At 44.9% G+C, this 26,904-nt stretch overlaps 1 protein-coding gene across 2 annotated transcripts in view; it reads right to left on the reverse strand.

The window, feature by feature from the left end:
* Positions 1-26,904, reverse strand: part of LOC133136398 (rho guanine nucleotide exchange factor 1-like) — a 45,845-nt gene that overhangs the window by 12,987 nt on the left and 5,954 nt on the right. The window contains exons 2-16 of one of the 2 annotated variants that reach the window (XM_061253855.1): positions 21,729-21,815; positions 21,059-21,172; positions 19,757-19,855; positions 18,974-19,016; positions 17,850-17,955; positions 17,196-17,336; positions 13,878-13,901; positions 13,331-13,430; positions 12,732-12,804; positions 12,279-12,311; positions 11,858-12,043; positions 5,709-5,841; positions 3,197-3,208; positions 2,130-2,291; positions 1,326-1,516 (exon numbers count right to left, since the gene is read on the reverse strand). In XM_061253855.1, coding sequence (XP_061109839.1) covers positions 1,326-1,516; positions 2,130-2,291; positions 3,197-3,208; positions 5,709-5,841; positions 11,858-12,043; positions 12,279-12,311; positions 12,732-12,804; positions 13,331-13,430; positions 13,878-13,901; positions 17,196-17,336; positions 17,850-17,955; positions 18,974-19,016; positions 19,757-19,855; positions 21,059-21,172; positions 21,729-21,779 — 1,468 coding nt within the window. In that variant the 5' untranslated portion in view covers positions 21,780-21,815. The remainder of the gene's footprint in view (positions 1-1,325; positions 1,517-2,129; positions 2,292-3,196; positions 3,209-5,708; positions 5,842-11,857; positions 12,044-12,278; positions 12,312-12,731; positions 12,805-13,330; positions 13,431-13,877; positions 13,902-17,195; positions 17,337-17,849; positions 17,956-18,973; positions 19,017-19,756; positions 19,856-21,058; positions 21,173-21,728; positions 21,816-26,904) is intronic. The other variant, XM_061253856.1, reaches the window with a different exon arrangement.

Here is a 26,904-nt window from a genome sequence, read left to right on the forward strand (position 1 = left end):
GACAATAAGTGATACCTTGCCAGTTGTCGCAATTCCGGAGGTCACCCTTCTAAGAGAGTTTGACAATTGGGCCCCTTGACCCGTTTTCTGCAATGACATAATTCACTGAGGCTGACAGCTTTCAGCATCCTCAGAATAATTTCAGACGACCCTTTCCCCTCTCTCATGGATGGAATCAATGCCAGAGGCTTTGCCATTCTTTATCACTTTAATGGCAGTTGTGTCTTCATTGGGCGGACTGGTGTCAACATTGAGAATAGTATCTGGCAGATTTGTGGTTTCTTCTGGATCAGGGTGGCCAAGTACTGCTTGGAAGTGTTGGAAGCCAACGTGCAGCTTGTTGACATTCTGTGGCAATGATATATCCCTTCTTGTCTTTCACAGGGGCAGACTGCTTGGTCCACAGACGTGTTTAGTGGTCATATACACAGTACTCTGATGTCTCCAAGCTGCAGCTTCATCAGCCTTTTCCCCTTGTCCTGTCCTCCTCTCTTTCCCGCTCTACCCTTTCCTCTCTCCTGTCACTCCTGGCATTCCTCATGACTTCATCCTTGTTTTTTTTTTAACGCTTCCTGGAGCCTTAGCGATTTAGTGTTCAACAGTCGTTGAACACGTAGTTGTCTCCTCTTTCATTTTCTGCCATGTTCTGGATGTTAGCCATTCCTTGTTCCTTTTCTTCCCATAAACCAGAGACCCAAAAAATGATTTTTCAGTTCCAGTGCAAAGGCGGTATTTATATCAGGGCCTTCATATCACCAAACACTGAGAGCATGTTGTAACTGTTCATACAAGTCGTATTTTCCCTCCATTTCAGCCTCATTTGTTGGTGCATAGCACTAAAGGATGGAAAGTTTGCAGTACTTAAAGAGTTCAAACAAGCTCATTGGTTTTCATTCAATTTGGGTGCTGGCCTTCTCCTTGGAAAGACACTGCTAATTCTCAGGAAGTGGCTTTTATCAGAAGTGGTTATACTGCCAATAACTTGCCCCAAGTCCACTGCAGGTGTATTGCTCATATTTATAGTCATAGCAGTTTCTGTAACAATGTGTTTGAACTAGGTAGATTGTTTGTTTTCGAGGTGTTCCTTCTAGAGCTTTGTTTACCTAACACTGCAAGGCAATTAGTTTCCAGGGAGACCACTTGGAGGTGAGGACGACTTGAGTGCTCTACGGTGGGCCTCGACTTTTCACCCAGAATGGACTAGTGGACATCAACATCTGTGGTGCCGAATGCATGCACACCCCTCATAGTCCACCTCCAACTAATGTAGAAGGTATAAGCTCTGTCCCTTTCTTTGCTTTTCTGGTATAGCCACCCTCTCTCACCGTTGATGACTTCCTGCCTCTTGGTCTCCTTCTTGCTGAGGCTCTTGAGGGCGACGCTAGGGGCCTGCTCCCTCCAGTTGGGGGGGTCCTGCTCCAGCTCCAGGAGGCGGGGCTCCAGCTCCTCCTGGGGGGAGGAGACCTGCGAGGGGGGGCCAGAGGAGCCCTCGGCGGGGCCGGACCCACTGTCAGAGCTGATGGTCGGACGAGAGAGAGGAACGGGTAGGGAGGGAACGAGAAAAGGAAAGGAAGAAGGGGGAAAACAAGTTTCACAGATACAGCAAAAAAAAAAAAAAGGGTAACTATAGAAACAACTGCCCTCTCAATCATCTGGATCTCTTTCCCCACCCTTCCCCTCCTCTCCTCTCGCCCATTATCCAATTCCAGCACAACATACACAATTTGTGTTCCCTTCCCATGTCTTCCCCTAAACCGTTCTATTGGAACCCCCCAGATAGTATCTACCAGAGTAGGTGTCAATTAATTCAGTGGACTCGAATACAATGAATTTATTGAAAAAATCATAGATCTTTATGGGCATTTGAAATGAACGAACTGAATTTGGACGGAACTGATCTGAAATAGAACCGACCCCAATGCCTTTACCTTCCCTGTGTTCCCCAGCCAGCAAACACTACACCATTAGATGCGTTTACTCTCCCACTACAGTGATACTGTGACCACTCCCTCTCTCTCAGTGTGCACTGTAAATGCAGTGAAGGGTCCAGGAACCCAGTCGGGTCAGTGGGTGTAAAACAGCGGCAGGCTGGGGCCCGTCCCCTCTCCCTGTCCCACTGGGTGCCTTACAGGGGCGTGCGGTGGGGAGAGGGTGAGAGGGTGTGCATGGCGGACGCCGCCTGCAGGTCCACGTCGCTGCGGGAGCGCGGCTGTTTCTCCCGCGCGGAGCCACGCTTTGAGCGGCGCCTCTCGCTGTGCAGACTCTCGCTGCGCCGGACCGACGACGACGTCCTGGGTGGAGAAGGGGCGGGACAGGGGGGCGGAGCCACAGCGGAGGGGCGGGATCGGGAGGAGGGTGGGACAGAGTGAAAAGAAGGCGGAGCCCCAACAGGAAGCGGGACAGTGGGACGGGAGAGAGAAAGAGGAGGAGGAATTTCATTGACAGAGAAGGGGGAGGAGGTGAAAACAGAGCAGAGAATGGGGATGGAGGGATGAAAGGTGGATTGATGGATGGGTGAGAGATGACGTTAAACCAGGAGAGGTGTGGGCGTGGAGTGTTTGCGGGGTAAACAAAAGAAAAGTAAAAGGTAAAGAGCGATAGAGATCCAGGCAAACAAAAATAAAAATGGTGAGAGAGAAAGCATGATGCAGGAAAAAGTCAGAGTGATCAACAGACCAAAGTATAAACACCCCAACCAAGACACAATACTAGTGTGTCTGTTACACATTCTGTTACATCATCTGAATCAGAACTGACCAATCACAAAGATCCTTTAGCATAAATGTGCAATGACCCACATTCCCAATCTACAGGTTGATCCTTTTTCAACATACACGTAATCAGATTTCCAGTCTCAACAATCAAGCCTTCCTACTTTCAATCGGATTTATTTCATAACTGAGGTCCAAAAAAACAAAACAATACTTAGCCATGCTTGTGTGTACTTGTACGCACGTGTGTGTGTGTGTGTGTGCACGTGCATGCACGCATGTCACAAATGGATGCACTGCTGTTAAGGTGCATGTGTACAAACGCTAATTTAAGCGTAGCAGTAAGTATGTTACGATGAGTTTCTTTTGGTGTTGCCTCTGTGTGTAAGTCTGTGCACTCCATGCATGGTGTTGTGAGTGACTGTAATGCACTGAGGCCAGGCCAGGCCAGGCTGAGAATCCGCTCCACTGCTGCAGAGACCCACCTTGGCTTGCGTCTGCAAAAACACGGGACAACGCTTTCGTTACACACCCCCGAAAACCAGCCCCCCGTTACACAGAGACGGACCACCGCGCGCGTGCAGCATGCACATAGAGACCGCCACACAGGTTGGCAAAGAGCGGACACAGCTCGACGCAAACAAAACAGGCACAGGGACGACTCAAACATACGAATCTTAAAGGAAAAATTCACCCCAAAAAGTTGAAGTATCATTACTATCTGCAGACGATATAATACAAACACCCTTAGGGTGATGCAGCTGAAACCCGCTTGACAAGATAAAGCTCTTAATACCTACACAAACTACTCTCGGTGACAGTTGGGTGGAACTCCACGCCCGTTTAATATTAAAGCATATCAGTCAGGTTCTCAGCGAACGGTCATAATTTAAAAAAATATGTCAATCAGGAAAATAGACATGATATGATTTTATCTTTGAAATTTGATCTTGAAAGACCGTCATTTCGATGTTTCCTAGCCCCAGGCTCCCACGGTTCCTTGCAAAGTCGTTGTCTATGACGTCTTTGAGATGTCGATGAAAAACACTTGCTGGTGTCGATGAAAAACACTTGCTGGGAATTGTATTAGGAATGCCAAATCAGAAGATTGCCTTTGGCAGGTAGCCCACGTTTCATTAATCACAGACTATTATCCCAATAAATATAAGTAATGACATATGGAATGAACCCAGGGAATTGTTCCTTTAAGGTGCTGAAACCTAGGCGTTAGGCTACGCTCCAGTGCCAACAGCAAAAATCCTGCACATGGAGTAACAGTGGACCCAACTACAACACCAAGTGACGGTCCCCAAACAAACAGAGAGGCTGCAACACTAGGCCGTGGGTGAGGACATGCATTTTCGAACCCATCTCGCAATGTGATGCGGCACAGAACAGGCCCACACAAGACAACGTAGCGCCCCCCTGTGGCAGAGCAGAACACGCGCACACACATAGCAGTGGCTTCGAGCGTGGCAGAGGACTTGGTTTAGTAGCAACAAACAGACACATTGCGGATTTAAAAAAAACTAAGTAAATAAATAAATAAGCTGGGCTGCAGAGCTGTTTTCAGGATGGTTCAACTGATTTAAAGATCCCATATTGTGCACTTCTCCAGTGTTTTATTTTAGTGCTTTATTCCTGATATCCGTAAAAAAAACGTCGCTGTACCAAAAACAATCTTTATCCACTACCTGTTACATGTGAAGTCTCACCACCTCTCATGAGCTTTACTAAGAACAGGCTGTTTACTGTGCCTTTAAGGCTCATTGATATCAATGAACCCATGTTCTGATTGGCTGGCTAGCTTCTACAAAATGAACACCGTCTGTGCCGTGTGTTTGCATGTGCTACAAGGTCGGCTGAAAGAGTGCAGTGTTATGATGTCATGGTGTGATGTCACGGAAGTACAAACAGCTTGTATAAATGCAAAGTTTCTTCATATGGATATGTGGATTTATTTGGGGGCTGCCCGTTTCGATACTTTTCAAATGTTTTTATAACACTTTCAACTGCTTTATAATCCAAAGGGAAATGTTATTTTCCAAAATATGGGCGCTTTAAAATACATTTGTTCAGTGTACTTAAAATTAACTTCTTATTCATAGCTCGTAACCTTACCTACATTCGCCTTGATGGAATATGGACCACAAAATATACCCCCAAGAAAGGGCCTGGATGGGTTTAAAATGTTCCTTCTACATGGATAGAATGACTGATTGATGATGGTTTGATAGCAACCCGAGGTGTTAATATATTCACTTATATTTAGGTATATTTTTACATATATTCATATGTTTGATAATTCCACGATGTAAAATGTGCGCAGTATTTAATCACACACCAAAATAACACACGGTGCTTTTAATATATTACAGAATGCCTGTGCTATGGACTTACAGTACATTATTCAACAGCTACAGTAGAAAGACATTTATTAAGACTGGAAACTGGACAAAGACAAGTGGTTAATTGAAACACTGAAAGAAGGAAAGAGCATCAGAGAGAGATTGAGATGGGGTGATGATGAAGAATAAAAAAAACAGTGCAGAGCAGGTTCGGATAGGGTGGCTGGAGGTAGGAACTGGGCTTGTTTATTCCCCCCCCCAGTTAGGGGCCATCTCCAAATTCCTGCACTGTCTCTGCGGCAACAGTGGCAGCAGCGAGAGCGATAGCACACAGCAGGGACACAGCATAGCCGCCAACCCCAGGGAGTTTCACCCCGACCCCTTCAAGTGAACCGAGGTGTGATGATTAAAACTGAAAAGTCAACCCCGCTGCTGAGTTTTACCGTGTTTAAATGTCAGGCGCTTCTCAGTGTACTTAACGATGCTGGGCAGCTGCTGAATATTACACCGTGGTCTGCCTCCCAGACCTTATATGGAGCCTGTATCATACGTGAGTGTATTTAATTCCAGTCTTTAACGTGAACTGTTTCTGCATTGCGTTTTGTTCTCTCACGGTGATGGCCAATCTGTCTTCAGGTTCCCGTCTTACCTGTCTCCATCCAGGCTGTCCTCTTGGGCGGGTTCGATAGTTTTGGGGGACTCCGGGATGGGCAACCCCCCTTGGAACGCCGGCGACACGTCCCCCACGTCCAACACCAGGGAATCAGAACGAGTGTGCAGCCCTGAGAGAGAGAGAGACACGGACAGAGAGAGAGAGGGAGGGACAGGGACAGAGAGAGAGAGGGAGGGACAGGGACAGAGAGAGAGGGAGGGACAGAAAAAGAGAGGGAGGGAGAGGGAGAGCGAGAGAGATTCATTCTTTAGCTCTACTTTTGCCATTTTAGTATAGTTTGTTAGTATAGTAGTTAGCCTAGCGTTTTTTTTATTTTATTTTTTATAACCATACCGTACATTAGCTTTTCCAATTGTGACGTTAGTCTTATAATTACAGTATTTTCTAATTTTACCCAAATTATAAGGCAACCCTAATCCTCCTCTCCCATTAGTAATGTCTCATCTCCCAGAAACATTGAACAAATCTCAGCTAGCTAATGTTCGTCTACTTTTCATGCAAAGATCATCAATGTTGTCCCTCACTGGGGAAGTAAGTAAGATGTCAGGGGATAATTGGATCTACTCGGTTACCACATGAGGATAAGCATAAGCACTGGAGTTCTATATGCTTTATTTTGCCGAAATACCTTTGCTGGTCTTTATGAAAAATATTTTTTTTATTTAGTTGACATTATAAGAAAATAGCAATTGCAGCTAGCTTCATCTACGGCAGGTCCCTATTCAGAACAGTGATGCCATTTCTTTTTTCTTGACAGGGGAGGGATTGTTTTTACACTCACTGGCTACGCCTATGTGCCTATGAGTCATAATCACTGACTGGTTCCTTAACCCACACCCACCCCAACCCAAATTTGCATCTTTTCAAATTGTGAAGTGGGTAGGGATAGGCCAATAGCTGCTGTTTCTTTACTCTTTAAAGGCATATTATGCAGGATAAAAAAAAGAAAAGAAAACAACAACAACCATGCTCAGTAATTTGTATGATGCACTGATACTATGTGACTGTGTTCAGTTCTGTCCAGTACCTTGCTAAGCTACCTGTATTCGTTATTCTAAAAAGTGTTCCTGACGTTTCTTGGCGTGACCCTTTTTTCTTTCTGCACTGTATGTGAAAAGTATGTGGCCAATAGGACGAGGCGCACAAGAGGAAATGTATACTGGCTGTACAATGGTGTGTTAGTGAAAGAAAGGGTGGCCTTGGTGACTAACTGCTAACCAAATGGCCAGTCAACATTCAGTAGTTAGGTAGCTGCTGCTATTGCATAAGTAAATTCAGTTATGCTTGGTAACATCAGCTGGCTGGCCACGATGGCCTGAGAACTTGCTGTGGGTCTGATATTTTACAAAATAACAACTTAAAGGTGGAGTATAAGATTCACACCAAAATCACACCGTGCTGTAGAAGTTCCGGAATTTTCTCTGGAAACCTGCAGACCAATATCAATGGAGAAACATTGCATTTCTCAGGCGAGCGCTTTTATTGCCGGTATTGGCTGGTAGGCCGCAGGAGGACGTCATCTAATCTAATTCCCTGATCTGCTGAAGGAGAAAAGCAGCCATCCAGGTCGCTACAGTAGCTGAGCGGTGGTAGAGACATTCGCTGCATTAGATACACAAAGCTAGACCATGTACAGGTGCCAAAAAATGAATAAATAAAAGCTACAATAAATTGATGCGTTTGTGAGTATACCTGCTTATGTTACATCATTTTGCCATGCGGCAAAAAGCTAAAGCTAGCTACCGCACAACTTCTTTTGCACGTAACAGCAAAGTTTTTGCTATCAGAAATGTCAGCCAAGCATTTTGGCATAGTCGCGAATGCTTGACTGGTATGAATGAAGTATTGCTGAATTTCTGAGAGACGTGATTCCAGAAGTCTGCAGTATGTTACAAAGCTACCGACAACTAGCCCGAATAAAAGACCTATAGTTGTTTTAATTGTGGGAGAGCTTTGTGGTCTTTGTCGTAAACACAGGAGCGAAGCAAGGAAATAAATCCTACATAGCATGCCTTTAAATTACAGCCCCACACTGACACACACACACACACACAACGTCCTACCGACACACAGAGCCTTACAGACGCACAGAAAAAGAAGCCCAGCGCCGAGGCGGTCCTGCTCCCGGACTCCAGCGGGAAGCAGCTGGACGCTCAGGACGTTCAGGCCGGCGGGTCAGAGCACTAGGCTGTGCGAACAGCGAACAGGCCCTGCAGCTGCTGAAGTGGGCCGCACCGGGGAGCCCGGTCTGCATCGCGACGCGCAGCGGCCACCTGCGAGCTCTACAGCGGCACACTGCCCGTGCCACACGGGAGGGAGGGCCACATGGGAGGGAGGGCCCCACGGGAGGGAGGGCCCCACGGGAGGGAGGGCCACACGGGAGAGTGACGACTGACGGCCCCTACACTGCTGTCCCAAGTAGACACGCCGAGACGCGTCATTGCAGCCATCAATATGCCGAGATCACCAGAGGATGCGCCACCGTAACCAGCTCACGCCTGGTACACCACCCTGCCCCGGACCCCTGCATGACGCACCGCACCTGAACAGACCGGGAGTCTGGATCAAGTCCCTAAAGGGCCGCAGCCCCACCAGCACACCTCCCCCCTCCCCCAGCAGAGCCCAGTACAGCAGGACTCTCCTGCCCCCAGCCCCACCGCACCAGCACAGCAGCATGTGGGTACATTCTGGCCTTCAGCGCCCAGCCCAGCCCAGCCCAGCCCAGCCCAGCTCAGCCCAGCCCAGCCCAGCCCAGCCCAGCCCAGCCCAGCCCAGCTCAGCCCAGCCCAGCCCAGCCCAGCCCAGCCCAGCCCAACCCCCCAGGCTCCCCATACACAGGCCCAGAGCCCCCAGGAGCAGCAGCTCAGCTATGCAGCGGCCCTAAGAGGCCAGCCCCACAAGTCCCCCAGTCCCAAACCCCACCACCACTGCTGTTTTCAGGAGTTGGGAGAGATGAAAGCTGGATGCACACTTGCTGCAGAAATTAACTACAGCTAGTTTGCAAGAGGTAAATGCCGCATTTGAGGGGAAAACAAAACTCAGCATTGACCGCAGTGCACTAATATACCCTCCTGGCTGAACTAGCAAAGATGTTCACACGTCAGTGTCAATGCAGAGACCGCCTGCAATTGGTCTAAAAATATCACGGGGGTGGCTAACCTGCCTGCGTCCTGTCTCCGCATCTGTTTGAGCGGACATCTTGTCTTTGTATTTCTGAATAATCAACGTCTATCTGCCGTTTCTGTTCCTTTACCGCAGCCATTGCTTGCTGTTCTCAGTGCGGAGAACATTTTTCTTTTTTTCTTTTATCACAGCTAACAAAATACAAAATATACAAACATGCATGCCATTCAAAACATTAAAAATAGAATGTTTTCACACATTCAGTCGAAGACCAAACACCCTATATATCTATAAATGACACTGAAACATTTCTAATGAAATGGCGCAGGAAGCCCCATCACTTCTGTGTTTCCTGTGGTTATCCTCTCCTAATACCTGCACTCATCTTTAGTGTCAGTAAACAAACACTTCATCCCTGCAATGAGTTCACACGTTTGCATGCGGCTGCAGTTGGATTTCAGTATACAGCCAGCTTAAGAGCCACCTCAGCCTCCCCTGCAGCAAACCGGTGAATTCATGCTCATGGAAGCAGAAAGGAGGGAAGCTATTATTATTTTAAAAGCACAGATTTTAAATTTAGTTGTTATAAACTGTACACATTGACTACTGAAAATATACATAAAATCACTCTAAATTTGTTTTATGAATGTTCGGGATATGTGCTCATCAACCTTTGGGCACAAGAGCACAAGTCCTCACTATTAAAAATGCAATCATTTATGATATAATACATTTTATTAGAAACATTGACTCACTGTCCCTCTGGTTATAAAGAAATCCTAATTTAATTTCAAGCATGTCAGAGATTCTGGAGGAATCATAATATGGTTTAGGGAAGACCTGGAAGCCCACATCGCCCCAGTAAAACAAGGCCCAACACGCAAAGGCAAAAGATTAAAAGGGGAAGAGTCATGTGATGATGTTTTCCCGTGTTCAGACTTTAAAACAAGGACAGGAACAGAGCCAGATTAACAGCAATGGCAGAAGACATATATTTGGACAGACCCCTCTAAATCTAATACCAACTCAAAGAAGCAACCCTGGCCGTGCTGTAAAATGGTAATAAAAATGGGAGTTAGTGCATCTCTGTCAAGCCTTAGGCCTGTACATTCGTAATGGCAGGATCAGAGGGGACTCTTTAGGAAAGTTCACTTACAGTACTGCTCAGCTCTTTGGACTAGTGTAGTCGACTATGCCCTCACATTCATTGTTAGACCAAAAACCCCTTTTTCAGACCACTGTCAAATCAATGTGTACCTGAAAAGATTCAAGACAACCCAGAAACACTGAAGCACAGCCCTGAGCTGTATAATCTCAAGCAAGCACAGAGATGGGCTGCAGACGACATGGAAGAATTCACTAAAGCAGTCATTTCCTTTGAAATTACTAACCTCATTAACGGTTTCCTTTTTACACAATTAAAACCCAAACAAAGTGGCATGAATCTGGCAGTTAAAATGATGAATTAAATTTTCAACCAATCAGCAATTAAAGCAAACCTGTTTTTCTCTGTTCATTTAAAACTGGTGGAAACGCAGGTCTGTTGGAGTGAAAACATTGGACACTCATACATTGTACAGCTGCTTTGAGTCACTGGGAAGAAAAACCCGCCATAAACATTAACAACACAGCCAAAGACACCAATTCAGCGTATGAAAGTAAAGCCAACACTGAAGCAAAATGGTTTGAATGAGATGTCTTCTGATGGAAATGTTCTCTATGCTTAAGTCTTGCAATAAGGAACAATCAGCAATAAGGAACAATCAAAACCCATTTGACATTGAGATTTAAAATCTTGTTATAATATTGCCAAAATATTACCAATGAGGTAAGCAACCTAACTCACGTTTTAGTTAGGTTGTTAAGATAGCCAGCTTTTTGCAGTCTGCAACATTCTGCCAAGTGGTGCAGGGGGAAAGCGTATGATATGATATGAAATCAATATATGTGAAATGCGTGCAATGCAAATTGGCAAAAAAAAGAACAAAATACTTCACTCAAGGGCGTGGGGTGAGGCAGGGCTGCAAGTCCTACCTTGTTCAATATTTATATAAATGAGTTGGGGAGTTGCTGGAACTATCTGCAGCTCCTGGCTCCATATTCAAAATAACACTAAAGTTATGCAGATGACCTGGTGCTGCTGTTGCCCACAGAGCAAGAGCATCTGGAACTGCTCGAGAAATACTGTCAAAACTGGGCCAGGACAGTAAATTTGTGTTTAAAGTTGTGATTACCTTGGACTACCCTGTACTACACTGATTGTACCTCAAAGTGTATCATTAAGCTTTTGTCTAGCAGTCTAGCATTAAAAGAAATACTGACCAAGTACAGGCTCAGTAACCACACCATAGCAATTTAAAGATGTAGACATTAACAGTCAAAATGGTTGCCCAAAGAGGAACATTTAAGTGGTCACTGTGAGACAGGAGAGGTGGACAGAGATGCACTTCCTCCTAGACAGTTGAAAATACCCTAAAATTATATTTCAGCAAATTGTCAAAATGCATAAATCATTTATTTCCCAGACAAACTTGGAAGAGCTGCAAATCCTTCTAGAAGAAGGGTCAACAGCCCCACTTAGAGCATGTCCCAAACCCGAGGGACAGTGAGTCATCACCCAATAAAAATATGACCAATATACACACTGTACAGATAAACTGCACAATCTGTTACCTGCTCTGCTTGCAAGTATTATAATTATACTACATAACTAAATGCTTGGAGTTGATTTTTTCTTTTTTTTCTCATTTCCATTTTTTTCCATGTTTTTCCTTTTAAATAATGCTTTGGCATTAGAATTAAGAGAGAAAGAGCATACAGAGGGAGAGAGAAAGAGATAAATACTTGTCACAATGTGTATAGGACTCTCTAACCATATATGCCTTTCCCATGATTATTCAATTGCATTTTAAGGACAGATTTAAGATTTTGAGGGGAACTGCTCCCCAACATCCATATTCAATTCATTTCCACCTTCACCCCATTTCAACCCCCGTTCTTACCAAAATCAGATTGGGAGGCATCTTGGCTGGGGGTTCCGCTGACGCTGACCCCTGAACCCTCACTGCCCTCTGACCCCTGGTGACCCCCTGGAGCCACAATGGACGCTTGTTTCTTGTGTGAAAAGGGCAGGGGGCTGGTTTCAGCGGCCGCAGTGCGGGGAGGAGGGGTCATCTTCTCTTTTTCACCTGTGCGTAAACAGCGGGATGGTGAGGAGGACAAAACAAAGGGAAAATGTAATATATTAGGGCAGAAAAGGTGAGGAAGCAGGGGTAGAGTTTGGACTTCAAGAGCAACTCTTTCACTAATGGGATATATGAAAAATCAAATCATAACTTTGATTCACAACAGTAAGTGACTACTCTTAAAAAAATAATAATAATAGGGGAGTGGGTGGAGAACAGCAGGGGCAGGCTGAGGTACCTTCGTTCTCCGGTTTAGACGGTTTGATTTCATCTGAAAAAATAATAATAATACAGCGTATGAGAGTTTGTTTCTCCCTCTGATCCATTGTACAAACAAGCTCCATTTGGGAACAACGCAAACACAAACTGCAAAAAAATGAGTCAGTCTAGTTTCAAGTATCTAGGTCTTATATTTAGACTTAAAATCTTATTTGTAAACATTTTTGGCTAAATGAGAAAAAAAACTGCCAATGAGTTGAGAAAGTTTGACTCATTTCAAGATTTGCCAATGGGGTCAGACAATTTCACTTGTCAAGCAAACAGTAACTTACAACAAGCAAATATTTTCTACTTGAGAGAAAAAAGTAAGACCTTAAGCCTCATTACAAGACTAAAAATGCTTGTTAAGACAGCAATTTTTTGTGTAGACTGGGGTCATGGTACATTAGACAGGAATACAAGCTGGACGTACTGCTGCCCCCGATCCAGGGAATGTTGTGGAACCTCTGCCTGGCAGAGTCTTCAAACCTCCTCATCAGGGGATTCTGAAATGGAGGCAGGGCATTTTTACCTCCATGTTGCCGGCCCCGCTGGATATCAAGGACATGTCACCGATATCATAACGTCGAAACAGCCGGCCCGCATTGACGAGGATATGACGTACGATGCCAAAACCACAGCGAACACAACTTTCATTTCACAGCAAACTTTCCCACCCGAGTAAGCCAGTTGTTTTACATTTTTGTTTGGTAAATGTAATTTAGAGATATGCCTTCTATAAAACATATAGTTTTGTCTCGTCTATATAATTACATTAAATATTATTTGGCTGGCTATTTTATCCAAAGTGACTTACAGTTCATTAGACTAAGCAGGAGACAATTCCCCCTGGAGCAGTGTGTGGTGAATAGCTGTGCAGATCTTATTGTGCCTACCCTGGGGATTGAACCACCAACCATGCCGGTCACAGTCGTGTACCTTAACCACTACGCTAAAGGGCACCCACATAATTTGCTTCATATTGCACTGAATTGCAATGCCCATGAATTTCCATTTGTAAGCGTCTGCTACCTTTATCTTGAAGAAACCCCTGGACTTCTTGCCATCGTGGGTCCTGTATTTCACGCCCAAGTGCTTCATGTAGGAAACCAGGGCTGTAAAGATGGCGGTACTGCGAAAGAGCAAAGGTGGATTAAACCTAGAAGCTTACAGGAGGCTACACAAGAAAATATCCATCTGCAATCTCCAGGTAAACATATTCTGAACCACTGGTTCTTAAGATTGGGTCCCAAATGATGTATTTAGTACCTCTCCGGGACCTGTCAAATACAAATATTAACATAGCCCGGTGGACTAATTCCAGGACCCACCTCATATACCCCTGCGACCCATTCCTGACTCAAAGTAACACTTTTCTAAACAATCAGAGGCTGGAAATAAGGGCTACACGTACACACATTACCATCTTATCATACACCTCATTTTATACTTTTTGTCTATAGTGGTCATTTTTAAAAGGATTTATTTGGCTCGGGAGTCAGACACAGACCCACAGAGTGGCAGGGATGCATTCACACTGCAGCCAGAAAGAAAAGCCATGCAGAATGTAAAAACTCACTATTTGTCCTCGTCAAAGCCGGGCCTGGAAGAGAAGAGAAACGGTCAGAGGAGAATCTGATTTGCACAGACAACTGCACACACATAAACGTATGGCGAGCAAACCAGAGCTTGCATACTGTATTAAAACACAAATATGGCCAGCAAAGGTTTTTTTGGGGGTTTTTTTGCTCGGTTTCGCAAATATTTCCCAGTGGTTCGCTTAAAATGGCAACTGACTTTTACCCAGAAAAAACTTTTGTTACTTTTCAATCTCCAAGGGCACATACATAGGTAGGGGCGACATGGCTCAGGCAGTAAGAGCAGTCGTCTGGCAGTCGGAGGGTTGCCGGTTCGATCCCCCGCCCGGGCTGTGTCGAAGTGTCCCTGAGCAAGACACCTAACCCCCAAATGCTCCTGACGAGCTGGTCGGCACCTTGCATGGCAGCCAATCGCCGTCGGTGTGTGAGTGTGTGTATGAATGGGTGAATGAGAAGCATCAATTGTACAGCGCTTTGGATAAAGGTGCTATATAAATGCCAACCATTTACCATTTACATAGAGGCTGCCAGTTTTCTCCAGGTCGATGACTCACTTGTAACCCATTCATGCCACTGTTAGCCTGGGAGGGGCTGGGTGTGTGCTGTGTCCCTCAAACATTTTTACTGTATACTTAAATTAATTATGTTCATTATATTCATTTATCCTCTCGGTCTGGCTGTTACTGCAAAATAGAATAAGTTCTGAACAAACGTTGCAGCACACGAGGCGACAATGATGAGGCACGTTCAACTACAGAAATGATGAAGCAGAGCTGCAGTGACAAAGGAGAACCCGACTGGCCCTTTAAAAGCTGGCAACAGATGTCCCTCTGCAGACGGGGCAGCCACACACCCAGTCAGGTGGGTTAGCCTAACCGCTAATGCAGCGTTCAGCTCGTCACGCTCTCGATTGTGCGTAGTAAGTAGGGCAAAATCTAAAACGGGTTTTTCCTGCACTGCAATAAACCCAGCCCATCTTGTGTTTGGAACTGAAGGAAAATAACAGACCTGATTATTAGCCAACAAAAAAGGAAGGCACAAATTCAAAATGTCTGGAAAGTCTAAATATTTAACATTATTTCAAATATAATTATGAAACATTTATTGCATTTGAATTTAAAGCAAATGCATTTGTTTCTTATCGGAAACCATGCAATACATCATACATTGCCGACCTGCTAGGAAAACAAACACTATCAACAAAGTTGCACTTTTGGATTACGAAGAATACTTTTTCAATTCAATAAAATCTGAATAAATGTCTCCTCTTCCCCCCAATTCTATTAGGCGGTATTTCTCAACTGGACTTGGTTAAAAAATGGCCTGTCTGATGCAATATGCCTGCCAAGTGTTAAGAAACAGGATATCTCTGCTTTCAAAGATAATTAAGGGAGGGACTTATGTGGAGTTTCCCAGGATGAACCAATCAGGTGCAAGCAGGCTCCCTTCTTGGTTAGAGGCAAAGGAAAGTATGTTGTCATATAAGTGGAGAGCGAAGAGTTGAGAAAACACAGACATTATGTGTTTGAATTAAAGACTCAAGGCTTTTTGAGCGAGAGAGAGAGAAAGAAAGAGATGATTGTATGTTACAGAAAGAGGTTTTAGTCTAACTGCCTTAGCTCGTTCTCTCAGTTATGACATCACTGTATGATGTCACAATAAAGTCCTTGTTCCAACACTGATTGGCTGTCAGTTCTTAATCCAGAATCTTAAAATCAAGAAAAATACTGTGTGCAAGCAAAAGGCTTCAATTACTCAATACCATAGTTTAGTCCTATACTTTTTGGGTCAACATCCATATGAAAAAAATAGCTTGAATTAACTACCAGGAAGTAAGGAAAACTGCAGTGTGCTAGTTCTGATCTATGAAAAATACTCTGCATCACTTTTAATCCCAAACAGTCGACACAGGCAAGTGAGAACTGAAATCCCTGACGGCCCCGATTAGCTGCTACGCCAAGGCAGTGACTCGTAGGCTCCGTGCTAGCAACCCTTCCCCTGGTTCTCGGTGAAGAAAGAACACCCTCCGCATGTCCAGTCAGACTGCAGTAATCCTCCCCCCTGGTTGGATGGGTGCCATGGAGGAAACCCCCTCCCCCGTCCCCCTTTCTGCCAGCGTGGCAGCGCTGACTCCCGTCTCTTTCCCTTCCTCTACCTCAGCCCCCCTTCCTCCTACCTTCTCCCCACTTCCAAGCTCAACAGGCTAAGCTGGCATAGGGGGGGGGGCTGATGCTCCTCAAGTCCCCCCATTACATTACATTACATTACATTACAAGGCATTTAGGCACCCTCCCCCCCAGTGTTAGGCCAAAGGACTATTCCACCCTCCAGCCATTACATTTACATTTATTCTGACGGCATGAAAAGTCATAGAGCGGGTCACAAAGACGCCGTATCAAACGAGGCTCGGACAGGGGCTAAAGCGGAACTGCGGTATTTCCATATTAATCGTCGCTACGCTAAGACGCGATACTGAAGAGTGCAAATTAAAGCTGATAGGAAAATGTGTGTAGCGTTAATAACCCGCCTACTGGGTAGTTGCAAAGATAAATGCACAAAGTAAAATGACTAGTAGGAAGGTGAATATCAGCTTCTTGTGCAGTAAAGTGAGCGAACAGTGCCCTTGTTTGCCTGCTACTTCAGCGAAAACGCACTATGATGAGCATTGAGACCTTAAGACTTATAAGGTTCTAACTGACATTTTTGAAAAATGTGTCAGTGTCCTAAATATGTTGTTCATAGGGAAATTTGATAGGATTTTGATATTGTACATTCAGTCCTTTTAGGGTGTGAGTCATTTTGATCTTCGAAGGGCTCCCCTGCATTTCAGTTTTGCTGTGTTGCTCAGTTATGATGAGAACGCTTTGAAGCTCAGTATCTCAAAACTACTCATAACGCAGACAGAACCTTATAATTCCAGGGTCACGGTTTGCTTAGCATGAGAACACACGCATCATACGGGTTTAAATGCTGCCCCGAATACAGTAATTCAAATTAAGTCTTACTCAAGGGGACAATGGCAATACAGACTGAGCTGCAAACTCGGTTTTCTGACCACTGCACTTCCGGCCATTGAGGAAGAAGAACAAAATAAGAATTCGAGAAAAGAAAGGAGCAATAAAAATAAAATGGTATGTATAAAAATGTCCACAAAGGAAGGTTAAAATAACCCCCCCCCCCAAAAAAAAATAAGTGCACTGTTCATAGTTTGCTTTTGCTCCTCCCAGGTTGACCGTTCCTCCGTGAGCTGCCTGCGTGCAGCAGCTGCGTCGGCCACATTAGCACGTTAGCGAACTCACGGGAAGTCGGACCACTTCTCCAGCAGGGACTCGGCCACGGCCTTGTCCTTCATCTCCGTGGGGATCCTCTCGGTGGGGTGGTGGGACTCCACCTCCAGCAGCTCCGCCTCGTTCAGAATCATTCCCATCATCCTCTTCTGCCTGGGGATGTTGGGAAGGGACGGGGAAACAAAGGACGGGTTAGCACGGAGGCTCAGACAGAGCGAAGTACATTAGCACAGTGCAGCGAATAGGATTTGGGGTTGGAATAGGGGTTTAGTATACACAGTACTGTTTAAAGCAGAAGGAGAGAGAGGTGGATCGAGTAGTTTAATGGCGTTTCAGGCACCGAGCCACACCATAGTCATTTATTTTCTTCGCTGAATGTTTTTTTTCCCCCCCAAATACAAGCACAGACATTCGGCACTATTCTTCGAGAAATCAGGTAAATTACTGCAACTAAATATCCATTGGTTCTCTTGTTAAATCATTTACTGGATGATGGATGGATTTTTAACAGGCATCAAATAATAATCACTTTTTACATGCATATTGACATACACTGCACAGAAAAGCTGGATGGACTGAAACACTTTCATAGTCCTATTTTGTCACAGATTTGCCAGCTGCTGATTCGTTGGTGGTGATCTGGTTAACCAATGAGCGCATTCTCACTTGAAGTCGTCCAGCTGCCGCATGATGTCAGGTACCAGCTGGGCCTGGATGTCCACAGAGAACCGCTTCTGCTGGTCCTCAGTGATGCCATCCAGACGTGTGCGTTCTGAGACACACATACACACATTAAAAAACCTGTCAGATTGTGAATAGTATTTTGAATCGTCTTGCAGTGGGAGGTTGCTGGCGCTTATCTTAACAAGTCTCTCGCAAAAGGAGTCTTTAAACTCAGTGACCAGCCAGTAATATGATTCAATTGGAATATGAGAGTGAGTGAGTGAGAGAGAGAGAGAGAGAGAGAGAGAGAGAGATAGACCGTATCACTGTAGTGGGAGAGTGAGTTAACAGGAGAAGTGCTAGAGGACACAGGAAAGGCAGTCTATTGGGGGTTAATTTCAGTCAAGCCCAAACTCAGTTCTTGAGTCGTGAAATTCCTGTAACGATCTATGAGAATTAATTGCATTTCAGTGCATTGAATGAAATAGAATTGAACCCCCCGCCCCAATCCGGTAGATCGTATGTGGGGGATTCTAACGTTTTACATTTTACATTTTAGTCATTTACCAGACGCTTAGACCTTTAGCCTTAGACCGTAATGGCACTTATGTATAGATATCGTTACTTGTATAGGTATTGTTGTTTTTATTGGCTGTTGTTGTATTCTAGCTGCCAACAGTGGTATGCTAGTTTGAATGTTGATTGTACTCTTCAAGGGTTCTGAATTTCTGTATGTTTACACTAGGACTCGGAACTATACTGTCCTCTCAGGTCTACTTTTGCACTTTGCACTTTTTGCGTTCTTGTGATTGATTTGCACTTTGTTGTATGTCGCTCTGGATAAGCGCATCTGCTAAATGCCACGTAATGTAATGTAATGTAATGTAATGCTTTTAATCCAAAGCGATTTACAAGCGACTAACAGAAGAGTATATAGGGAGCGAAGTGGAAAAGGAACACGGCATGTATACAGAGCTGGAATTGGAGCAATAGCGGTTAATGAGGGAGTAGGAGAAGGGTGGGGAGAGAGATCTAGATGACGGAGGAGAGGGCAGGTGGAAGAGACTGGCTGAATTAGGGTACAGTAGTAACATCGGGGTGTAAATGAGGGAAGTCTGAGAGCGTACCGAATTCACTTGACACATGGGAGGGGACGGGCACTCTGAGTATCTGAGTGAGAGACAGACAGTGAAGAACGGGGATGAGAACAGATACACAGAGACTGCTTTGCCAATTTCACACATCATAAAACACCCATTACTACCATCAAATAAGCAAAACCAAACAAGAATGTAATAGATTTTATCGATCTTTCTTCTCCAGATCAACAATTAAAGTCAATTTTTAATTGTGATTAAACATGTTTTTAAGGCCTGTAAACCATAACTATAACTGTAACTAACTACAGCAAACATGTCACTTCCTACTGATGAGCCATTACTGGTTGTAGGGTTGCAATGTTTTTGAATTGAACATTTGGCCCGCTTGATAAACATAACGTTCAAATTCACAGAATGACCCCAAAAAAACCACAGAAGTGGTTAAGCACTTCCGCCCCAGATATCTGTGCAAGTCTGAGAAGCATATTCCTGAAGAACAACTGAAAGTGAAAATCTGCCTGAAAAGAAGAAAAAGACCGTCTGTCAATTTCACTACTGTGAATTTCAAATAAGAACAACCACCAAAACTGAGAAGCCACAACCCACTCGAAAACACATGAGAGGTGCACACTAGGTCAGAGACACACTAACCTTCTGTAATAGTAAACACACAGGGAAAAGTACAGAGTAACCAGTGTAATCGACGACGAAATCAGAGATGGGCAGACACCCCTGAAATCGCTGACCCCCAGGGCGAGAACATGAAGTCATTCACAACGTACAAGCCTGTCCACAGATTTGGTTACTTACTGCTCCCTTGTCCAGGAATGTGTTGTAAAAATCCCCAAACTGCTTCTTGGTCTCTTTGGCACTGAGGGACTTAAAAACGTCAGCGTGGAGGTAGCACAACTGGGGAATGGAGACCGGGAAAGAGAAGGAACGGGGGGATGTGGAGGGATAGAGAGAGGGAGAAGACGTGAAGGACATTTTTGATTAAAAGGACATTTTTAATCCCATTCATCAGACTTATATTTCTGCCCATTCTCCACCAACACACCTCATTGAGCACACACTGCCAAGATGGCTGACATGACCCCTAACGCGACAGCATACAAACAATGCACTTTGCGCGGACCGTCGTGCACAACAATTTAAAGAGCGGGGGATGGAGGGAGGGAGAAGGGAGGGCAGAACATCTGTACGGGTCACGTGCTCGGCATGAAGGGGAAGGAGGCGGATTAAAGAAGCCTCACAGGCGCACTTCAGTGCGTTCAGAGGAGCTGCCTGACGTGGCTCAAACTCACACAGAGCTGAGTCACTGGCGGCCATTAGTCTTTCTCTGCTGTCACTGCTGAAGAGGACTCGCCAACAGCCAGGACGATGGAAAATTGCTCTGGGCTGTCGGAAAATGCGTGCTACGCACAGGAGCTATTAAATGTGTAATGACTTTATGCATATCGCACACTGTTTTCAGCCGAGACTACATACGGTAAAATATACAAAAATATATATATTTGACATACAAATATACAAATGTAATAAAATGACAAAATGGATGGGAATGCCACATTTTAGAAAATGAAAGAACTGAGGCAAGTTGAACTCTCAAGACGGACTGTCTCGCTCCCTCCTTCCCTCCCTCCCCTCTTTCTGTTCCTGTTCCCTCCTTCTCTTTGGTCAGCTGTATGTGTCGAATGTGAGAGAGAATGAGAGAGGGAGAGGGAAAGAGGAGACAAAGAGAAAGAGAAAGAGAATGAGAACGAGAGACAGAGTGACAAAGAGAGAGCAACAGAGAGATGGAGAGAGGAGAGATGGGAGAGAGAAAGAGAGAGATGAGAGATACAGAGAAGAGAGCAAGAGAGAAAAAGAGAGAGAGAAGGAGATACAGGGAGAAAGAGAGACAGAGATGGAGAGATAACATAGAGATGAGAGAGAGATGAGAGAGATAACAGAGAGAGACAGAGACAGAGAGAGATGAGGGAGATAACAGAGAGATAACAGAGAGAGATGAGAGAGAGACAGAGAGAGTGATGAGATAGATAGATAGATGAGAGAGATGAGAGAGATAAGAGAGAGAGAGAGAGAGAGAGAGAGAGAGGGAGAGAGCCTCACCAGAGGAGCAGTGTCAAACTGCAGCAGCACGTGTTGCAGGAAGACCAGCAGGGGAGTGGGCCTGTTCTTCAGCAGCTCGATGCTGTTAAAATAGACGCAATCGTCGTCCACCGTCTGAGGGGGCCACACCGAGACCAAATGCATTAGACCGACACCCCAACACACAACTCCTCCATCCATATACACCACCTGACAATATCCTACCGCCGCGGTCCTCACTCCTGGTCCTGAAGAACTGCTGGGTGTGCTGGCACTTGTTTTCGCCTTAATATTAGCAACCAATTCAGACCCAAGAAACCAGGTGAGGCGAGATGTAATTCACTGCTTTAAATGATCAATTAAGTGCTGAGTAACAACAAAAGCCAACACACCCTGCAGCTCTCCAGGACCAGGAGTGAGGACCACTGTTCTACTACATTGAAGCCCGAGCAAACCATACCGGACCTGGGTTCAAATAGCCTTTGTTATAGACTGAAATACTTTTCTGTGTTTGACCAAGCATGCCTGATGCATCAGAAAAAAAGTGTAAGCCCCACCCCATCTTGCTCCTCCTAGCAGGCTCAATGAAATGGACCAGGCACGATCAACAGAGCACAGAAAAGTATTTCCATCCAAAACAGATGTCATTTGAACCCAGGTCTGAACCCTACAGACGCGACGGGGCACTCACGGGACCCAGGTCGTTCTCGAAGAACTCGTCCTCTGCTCCGATGATGCTCATGGTGGGCTTAGAGCTCTGGGCCTCAGACAGCCCAAACTAAGAGAGGGGGGGGGGGGGGGGGGGGGGGGAGAGAGACAATGGAGAATTAGAGATGGAACTTAAGCATTGCAACTCCACATTTGAAAGTAGAAATGGGAAAAACAAAAGTAGCATTCCCTGGCAGTAGTACATCTGTGATGCTGGCAGAAGAGTTAGTTGTTTTGACCTTACTGAGATCAAACAAAATCACTTCAGTATTCTGGTCTACCCACTGGTTCAGCAAGCAGCATTGAGTAGCTGCTAAAGATAAGCGATTAAACTGCCACAGATTACTTCCCTAAACATCAGTTCAGTTTATTGAGCAACAGTGCAGTGCAAAATTATCGTGCAGTTTAACCCTTTAAGATCACAAAAACATTAAGACCATTCTACTGCTGATGTAACAATCACCACTGGTAAATTAAAGCAATGGACTTCAAGAGTTTTTAAAAAAGCAATCCAAAAAGTCTACTCTTCAAGAGGTTAATATCATGGTTGCCTGTAGCATAGTGGCTAAAATACATGGGACCTGGAAATTTGGTGGCCCTGGTGTAGCCATGATAAGATTCGCACAGCTGTTGGGCCCTTGAGCAAGGCCCTTAACCCCACATTGCTCTCTGGGTGCTGCACTGTGGCTGTCCACTGCTCCTAAGTCACTAGGATGGGTCAAATGCAGAGGACAAATTACCCCACGGGGTTCAATAAACTATATGTTCTTCCTCTTCGTATTTCACTTGGCTGCTGTCTTCTCTCCTGGCTCACAGACCTCATTCTGGGAGGCTGGTTAGCGCAGACAAATCTTACTGAGCTATACTAACAGTCCAGCCGTTAGGCCACACGGTTTCCATCATTCCCGTCACACAAGCAGATGTCCGGACAGGAAATTACAACCCGTTTACAAGAGTCTGTCTACCAGCACTGCGCAATGCTACCACATCCTTCACCACTTCCGTGACTTCTGGGATGATGTCAGACTTTAAGAATATCCAAGCAGGTCACACCAACTTTGACAAGGACATCCTTGCAACACCAATGCGTTCAGAAATAATTTAGGCTCTCAACTGTGTCAACTGTAACGGTGTCCTTCAACCAATCCTTCCACACTGCATGCTGAAAACTGAACCATCTACATTCAACCGTCACAGACTTTAAACCAGGAATGGACGGCAATGATGAGGCAAAAAGTAAAAAGCAAAGCAGCACGCAGATACCAGATATCAGATAACGACAGAGATGATACAAATAGGGGGCGAATTATCTCCACAGCACCGAGTTTCCACTGCATCTGTGATCTCCCGTACACCAGAACGTCTCCACCTCCACCGCCATTAGAAACGTGTAAATGTATTTATCGGCTTAGCTGGCATTGAGACCAGCCAACCTTCAGAACACGGAGTGAGCAATCTTTCGGCCTTTTTAAAAATAGAAATTCAGACTACAAAACTAAAGCAGGTAATCAAAAGGCAAAACCCCCTCCATACAGTGATCAGCAGTATGAAATATCCTTTTCAAATAACTTTTTCCAAGTGTGAGCCACCCCAGTGGATAACCTTTTTTCAAAATAAATCTTTAACATTTGAAATCATTTATGGGGGAAAAGAGCTTGTTTCCTAAAGCAAAGATAAGAGCTTATTTATTTTACAGCGATTCATGAGTTTAGTGATTCACTATGGTACGCATGATTCCTGAGAGCTGCTTATACATAGGACTGTTATGAGGTCATCTAATAACCACAGACTGCCCATAAAAGGAGTAGTTAAATTGCAGGGTTTAAAATGAAAACAGATCTATGCTGTGCAATTAAATGGAGTATGCGATGACAGCTATATTCATACATTTTGTCTACCGTTACATAAATCACAAAATGATTTAAGGAATGATCTGATCTTTTACATTTTCAAACTCCTCAAGTCCTCTTTTGAGGACTCCCATTTCCCTAACTGATGTGACCAATGTCTTAACTTACAGTACAAGAAATGCAACGCAGCCCACTAGCACAGTACACTTGTATTCGCATTTACAAGTGAGGCATAAACTTTTGAGATTTAAGGATTTTTGTTCAACCAGACACACACATTATGAACAATACTTTCATTCATACTGCTTTACCAACATGCCACCAATGAAACCCTGAGACTTAATGGTCTCCTGCTGTTGTATCCCATCCACTTCAAGGTTCAACATGTGTGTTGAGTGAGGTCCTTCTGCACGCCACTGTTGTAACACGTTGTTATTCAAGTTACTGTCGTGTCACCTTCCTGTGAATTTGAACGAGTCTGTCCAATCTCCTCTGAGCTCTCTCACTAGCAAGGCCACTGGATGTTTTCCGTTTTTCACCCATTCTCTGTGAACTCTAGAGACTGTTATGTATACAAATCCCAATCAGCAGTTTCTGAGATACTCAAATCACCCCTTCTGGAACCAACACTCATTCCATGGTCAAAGTCACTTGGATCACATTTCTTCCCCATTCTGATGTCTAGTCTGAACAAAAACTTCTTGACCATGTCTGCATGCTTTTATTCTTTGAGTTGCTGCCACATGATTGGCTAATTAGACATTTACATTCACAAGCTGGTGTGCAGGTCTACCTAATAAAGTTGTCACTGAGTGTATATATTCAATAAAGTGGCTGATGGCTCTGGGGTCAGGATATGAGACATATCACATTACAGTAATGGGAAATTTCACGTCAAGGCCCGGACTTCTTAATAATCAGGAATATGAAAAGCTCACCGAAAGGACTTTTACAAACGATAACAGTAGTGTGCAGCCTAATTATTAAAAGCTGAAATTGTGAACACAGGATATGATGTCAGTTGTCTTGCACGCTTGACACCCGCAGTCCCTGGCCTCAGCAATCAAATCAGTATTTAAATTTGTTCCTCTCAAACGCTTCCTCATCCACTGTCCCGGCTTTACTTGCGAAGTTGCTTTTCATGCACCAACCACGTCTCCATGTTCTAGTGCTCTCTGAGCACACCGGGCTCAACAGCGCTCTTCACCACTGCATCTTTTGAGCCTGCCAGTGAATTTCCAAACCCACCGTCAGACATACGAGGCTACACCTGAAGCTCCAAAATTACGTTACCATATAAGGCAACGCTTAAGCACTGTGGCACTCCCAGCCATTTCCTAATTGCCTTCATAACTTGAAAATGCACACACTGTCAATGGCCACGTAACAAAAAAACTTCCGCTTTTCGGGCAAAAAAAGACCTATCAATACTATTAATACCCTTCCTAATTCCCTTCCTCAGTGCGATGACTTGCTCTGATAGGAGAGCTTAGAAGCCTTTATAACAGCGCTACTCAACTCCACTTCCTGCAGGCCGCACTGTCTGCAGGCATTTGCTTCAACCGTGCGCTATACCACCGGATTTCACTAGCGTATTATCAGAACCAAGCAGGTAAAATAATGAGTGAAATCAGGTGGTGTAGCGCAAGGTCGGAGCAAATGTCTGTAGACACTGCAGGCCGCAGGACGTGGAGTTGAGTAGCACTTCTTTATAATCACCTCCAACACCAAAGCTAATGGTGAAATGAAACCCAGCCATTATCCCAATCTCCAACTGCTGCCAACACGTTGTTTAGCAACCTGTACTAAAACAAAACTGTATATGATTCAAATATGCTCAGACCAGCCTTGTGATACAATCGAAGACCTTTGAAAAACTGAAATGCCACCCATAAAAGATTATGCGGGACCAAGCCATTTTCTTGGTCCAAAAATACAACACAAAGATTCCTTCCCTCTTTCTGGGCTGCCTGAATTTGGTGCGAAATCATACTAGTGTCGATTAATTCATTTGCTTCATATGCAACCACCCTCCAAGCCACTATGTTAAAGAAGATTTTCCCCTCAACATTGAGGAGGCTGATCGGTCAGAATTTTCCAATGCCCACTGCCTCCTTCTCCTTGGGTATAAAAATACCTCAGGCTCTCTCCCATGCCCTGGGGAAACCCCCCCCCTTTTCCACACAACAATCATTAACCTCCCTAAATACTACCTAATACATCAGGTGCTCCTTTATGAACCTATTAGGTCCAGGAGCAGATGCAGCCCTAGCACAATGCACAATTTCTAGCATCTCACCTTACTGAGGGCGGTCAAAATCCATCTGACATTCTAGTTCTCAAATTGGTGGGGTGTCTGCTGACAGTAGCAGTTCCTTAGCCGTTTCACCACCTGTATGGGCTCAACAAAGATACTTCTCCAGCTCCTGCCTTTCTACAATTAACTTTCCTGATTTCTCCTTGCTGAAAAAGGTTTTTCTGAATTGAAATGGGTCCTTAAAAAACGTCCTTCTTCCTCCATTTTCTGAGGAGCTCTCCCAGCACAGTCAGACAACTCTGCATCATTAATACCCTCTCTCATATCACCTGCTCGCTTCCAGCATTTGTATTTGTAAGCCGCCCTCTCTCCCGAATAAGCCACTCTATTTCTGCCTGTCCCCTTGGCTTTACTGGACTCTGCTTTCCTTCATTCCTTACCTCGAGAACTCCAGATCCCTCCCTCCCAGAAGTATAAATTACATTGCCTAATCAATCTAGCTTTCTCTCAGCTCTCCTTTTTAAATGAGCCAGAATTCCTTTTAAGTCACTGCTAATACCATTCCACTTCATAGTTTCAGGAGCCCCAGGTCATCTAACCTTTGGTATCGGTCCCTTCTCCTTTCTTAACCGGTTGCATACCACCCGCTCTCCACTAACCCCTTGGTCTCCACCAACCTGTAATTCAGTGCTAGGTCCTGCCTCCTCAGTGACAGGGGTACAGATATCCTGTAAAACCTGCCACTGGACTTCATCCAACTGACTTGAATTACTTCTCAACAAGTAGTGCTGAATGTGGGGCCCTGTCCTCTCATCCAGGCACTTTTTCCTTTGCTGGTGGATCCCCAGACCTCTCAACGATACCACCGTTTCCCGCCCACGAGGACGTGCCTGTACCTCCTTCCCTTCCCCCTCCCTCCAAGCTAGGCACCTTCATGCCTTCCCCCATGCTCAAAGGCAAGCCGCTCCAAAATCTAAAGCCACGTTATCCACCCGAGTCACCTTTATTATCTCAGACATGTTCATTTAGGACAGCTTTCTGATATTTGTAGA

Source organism: Conger conger, chromosome 9 (assembly GCF_963514075.1).
Source record: "Conger conger chromosome 9, fConCon1.1, whole genome shotgun sequence".
NCBI classification, from domain to species: Eukaryota; Metazoa; Chordata; class Actinopteri; order Anguilliformes; family Congridae; genus Conger; species Conger conger.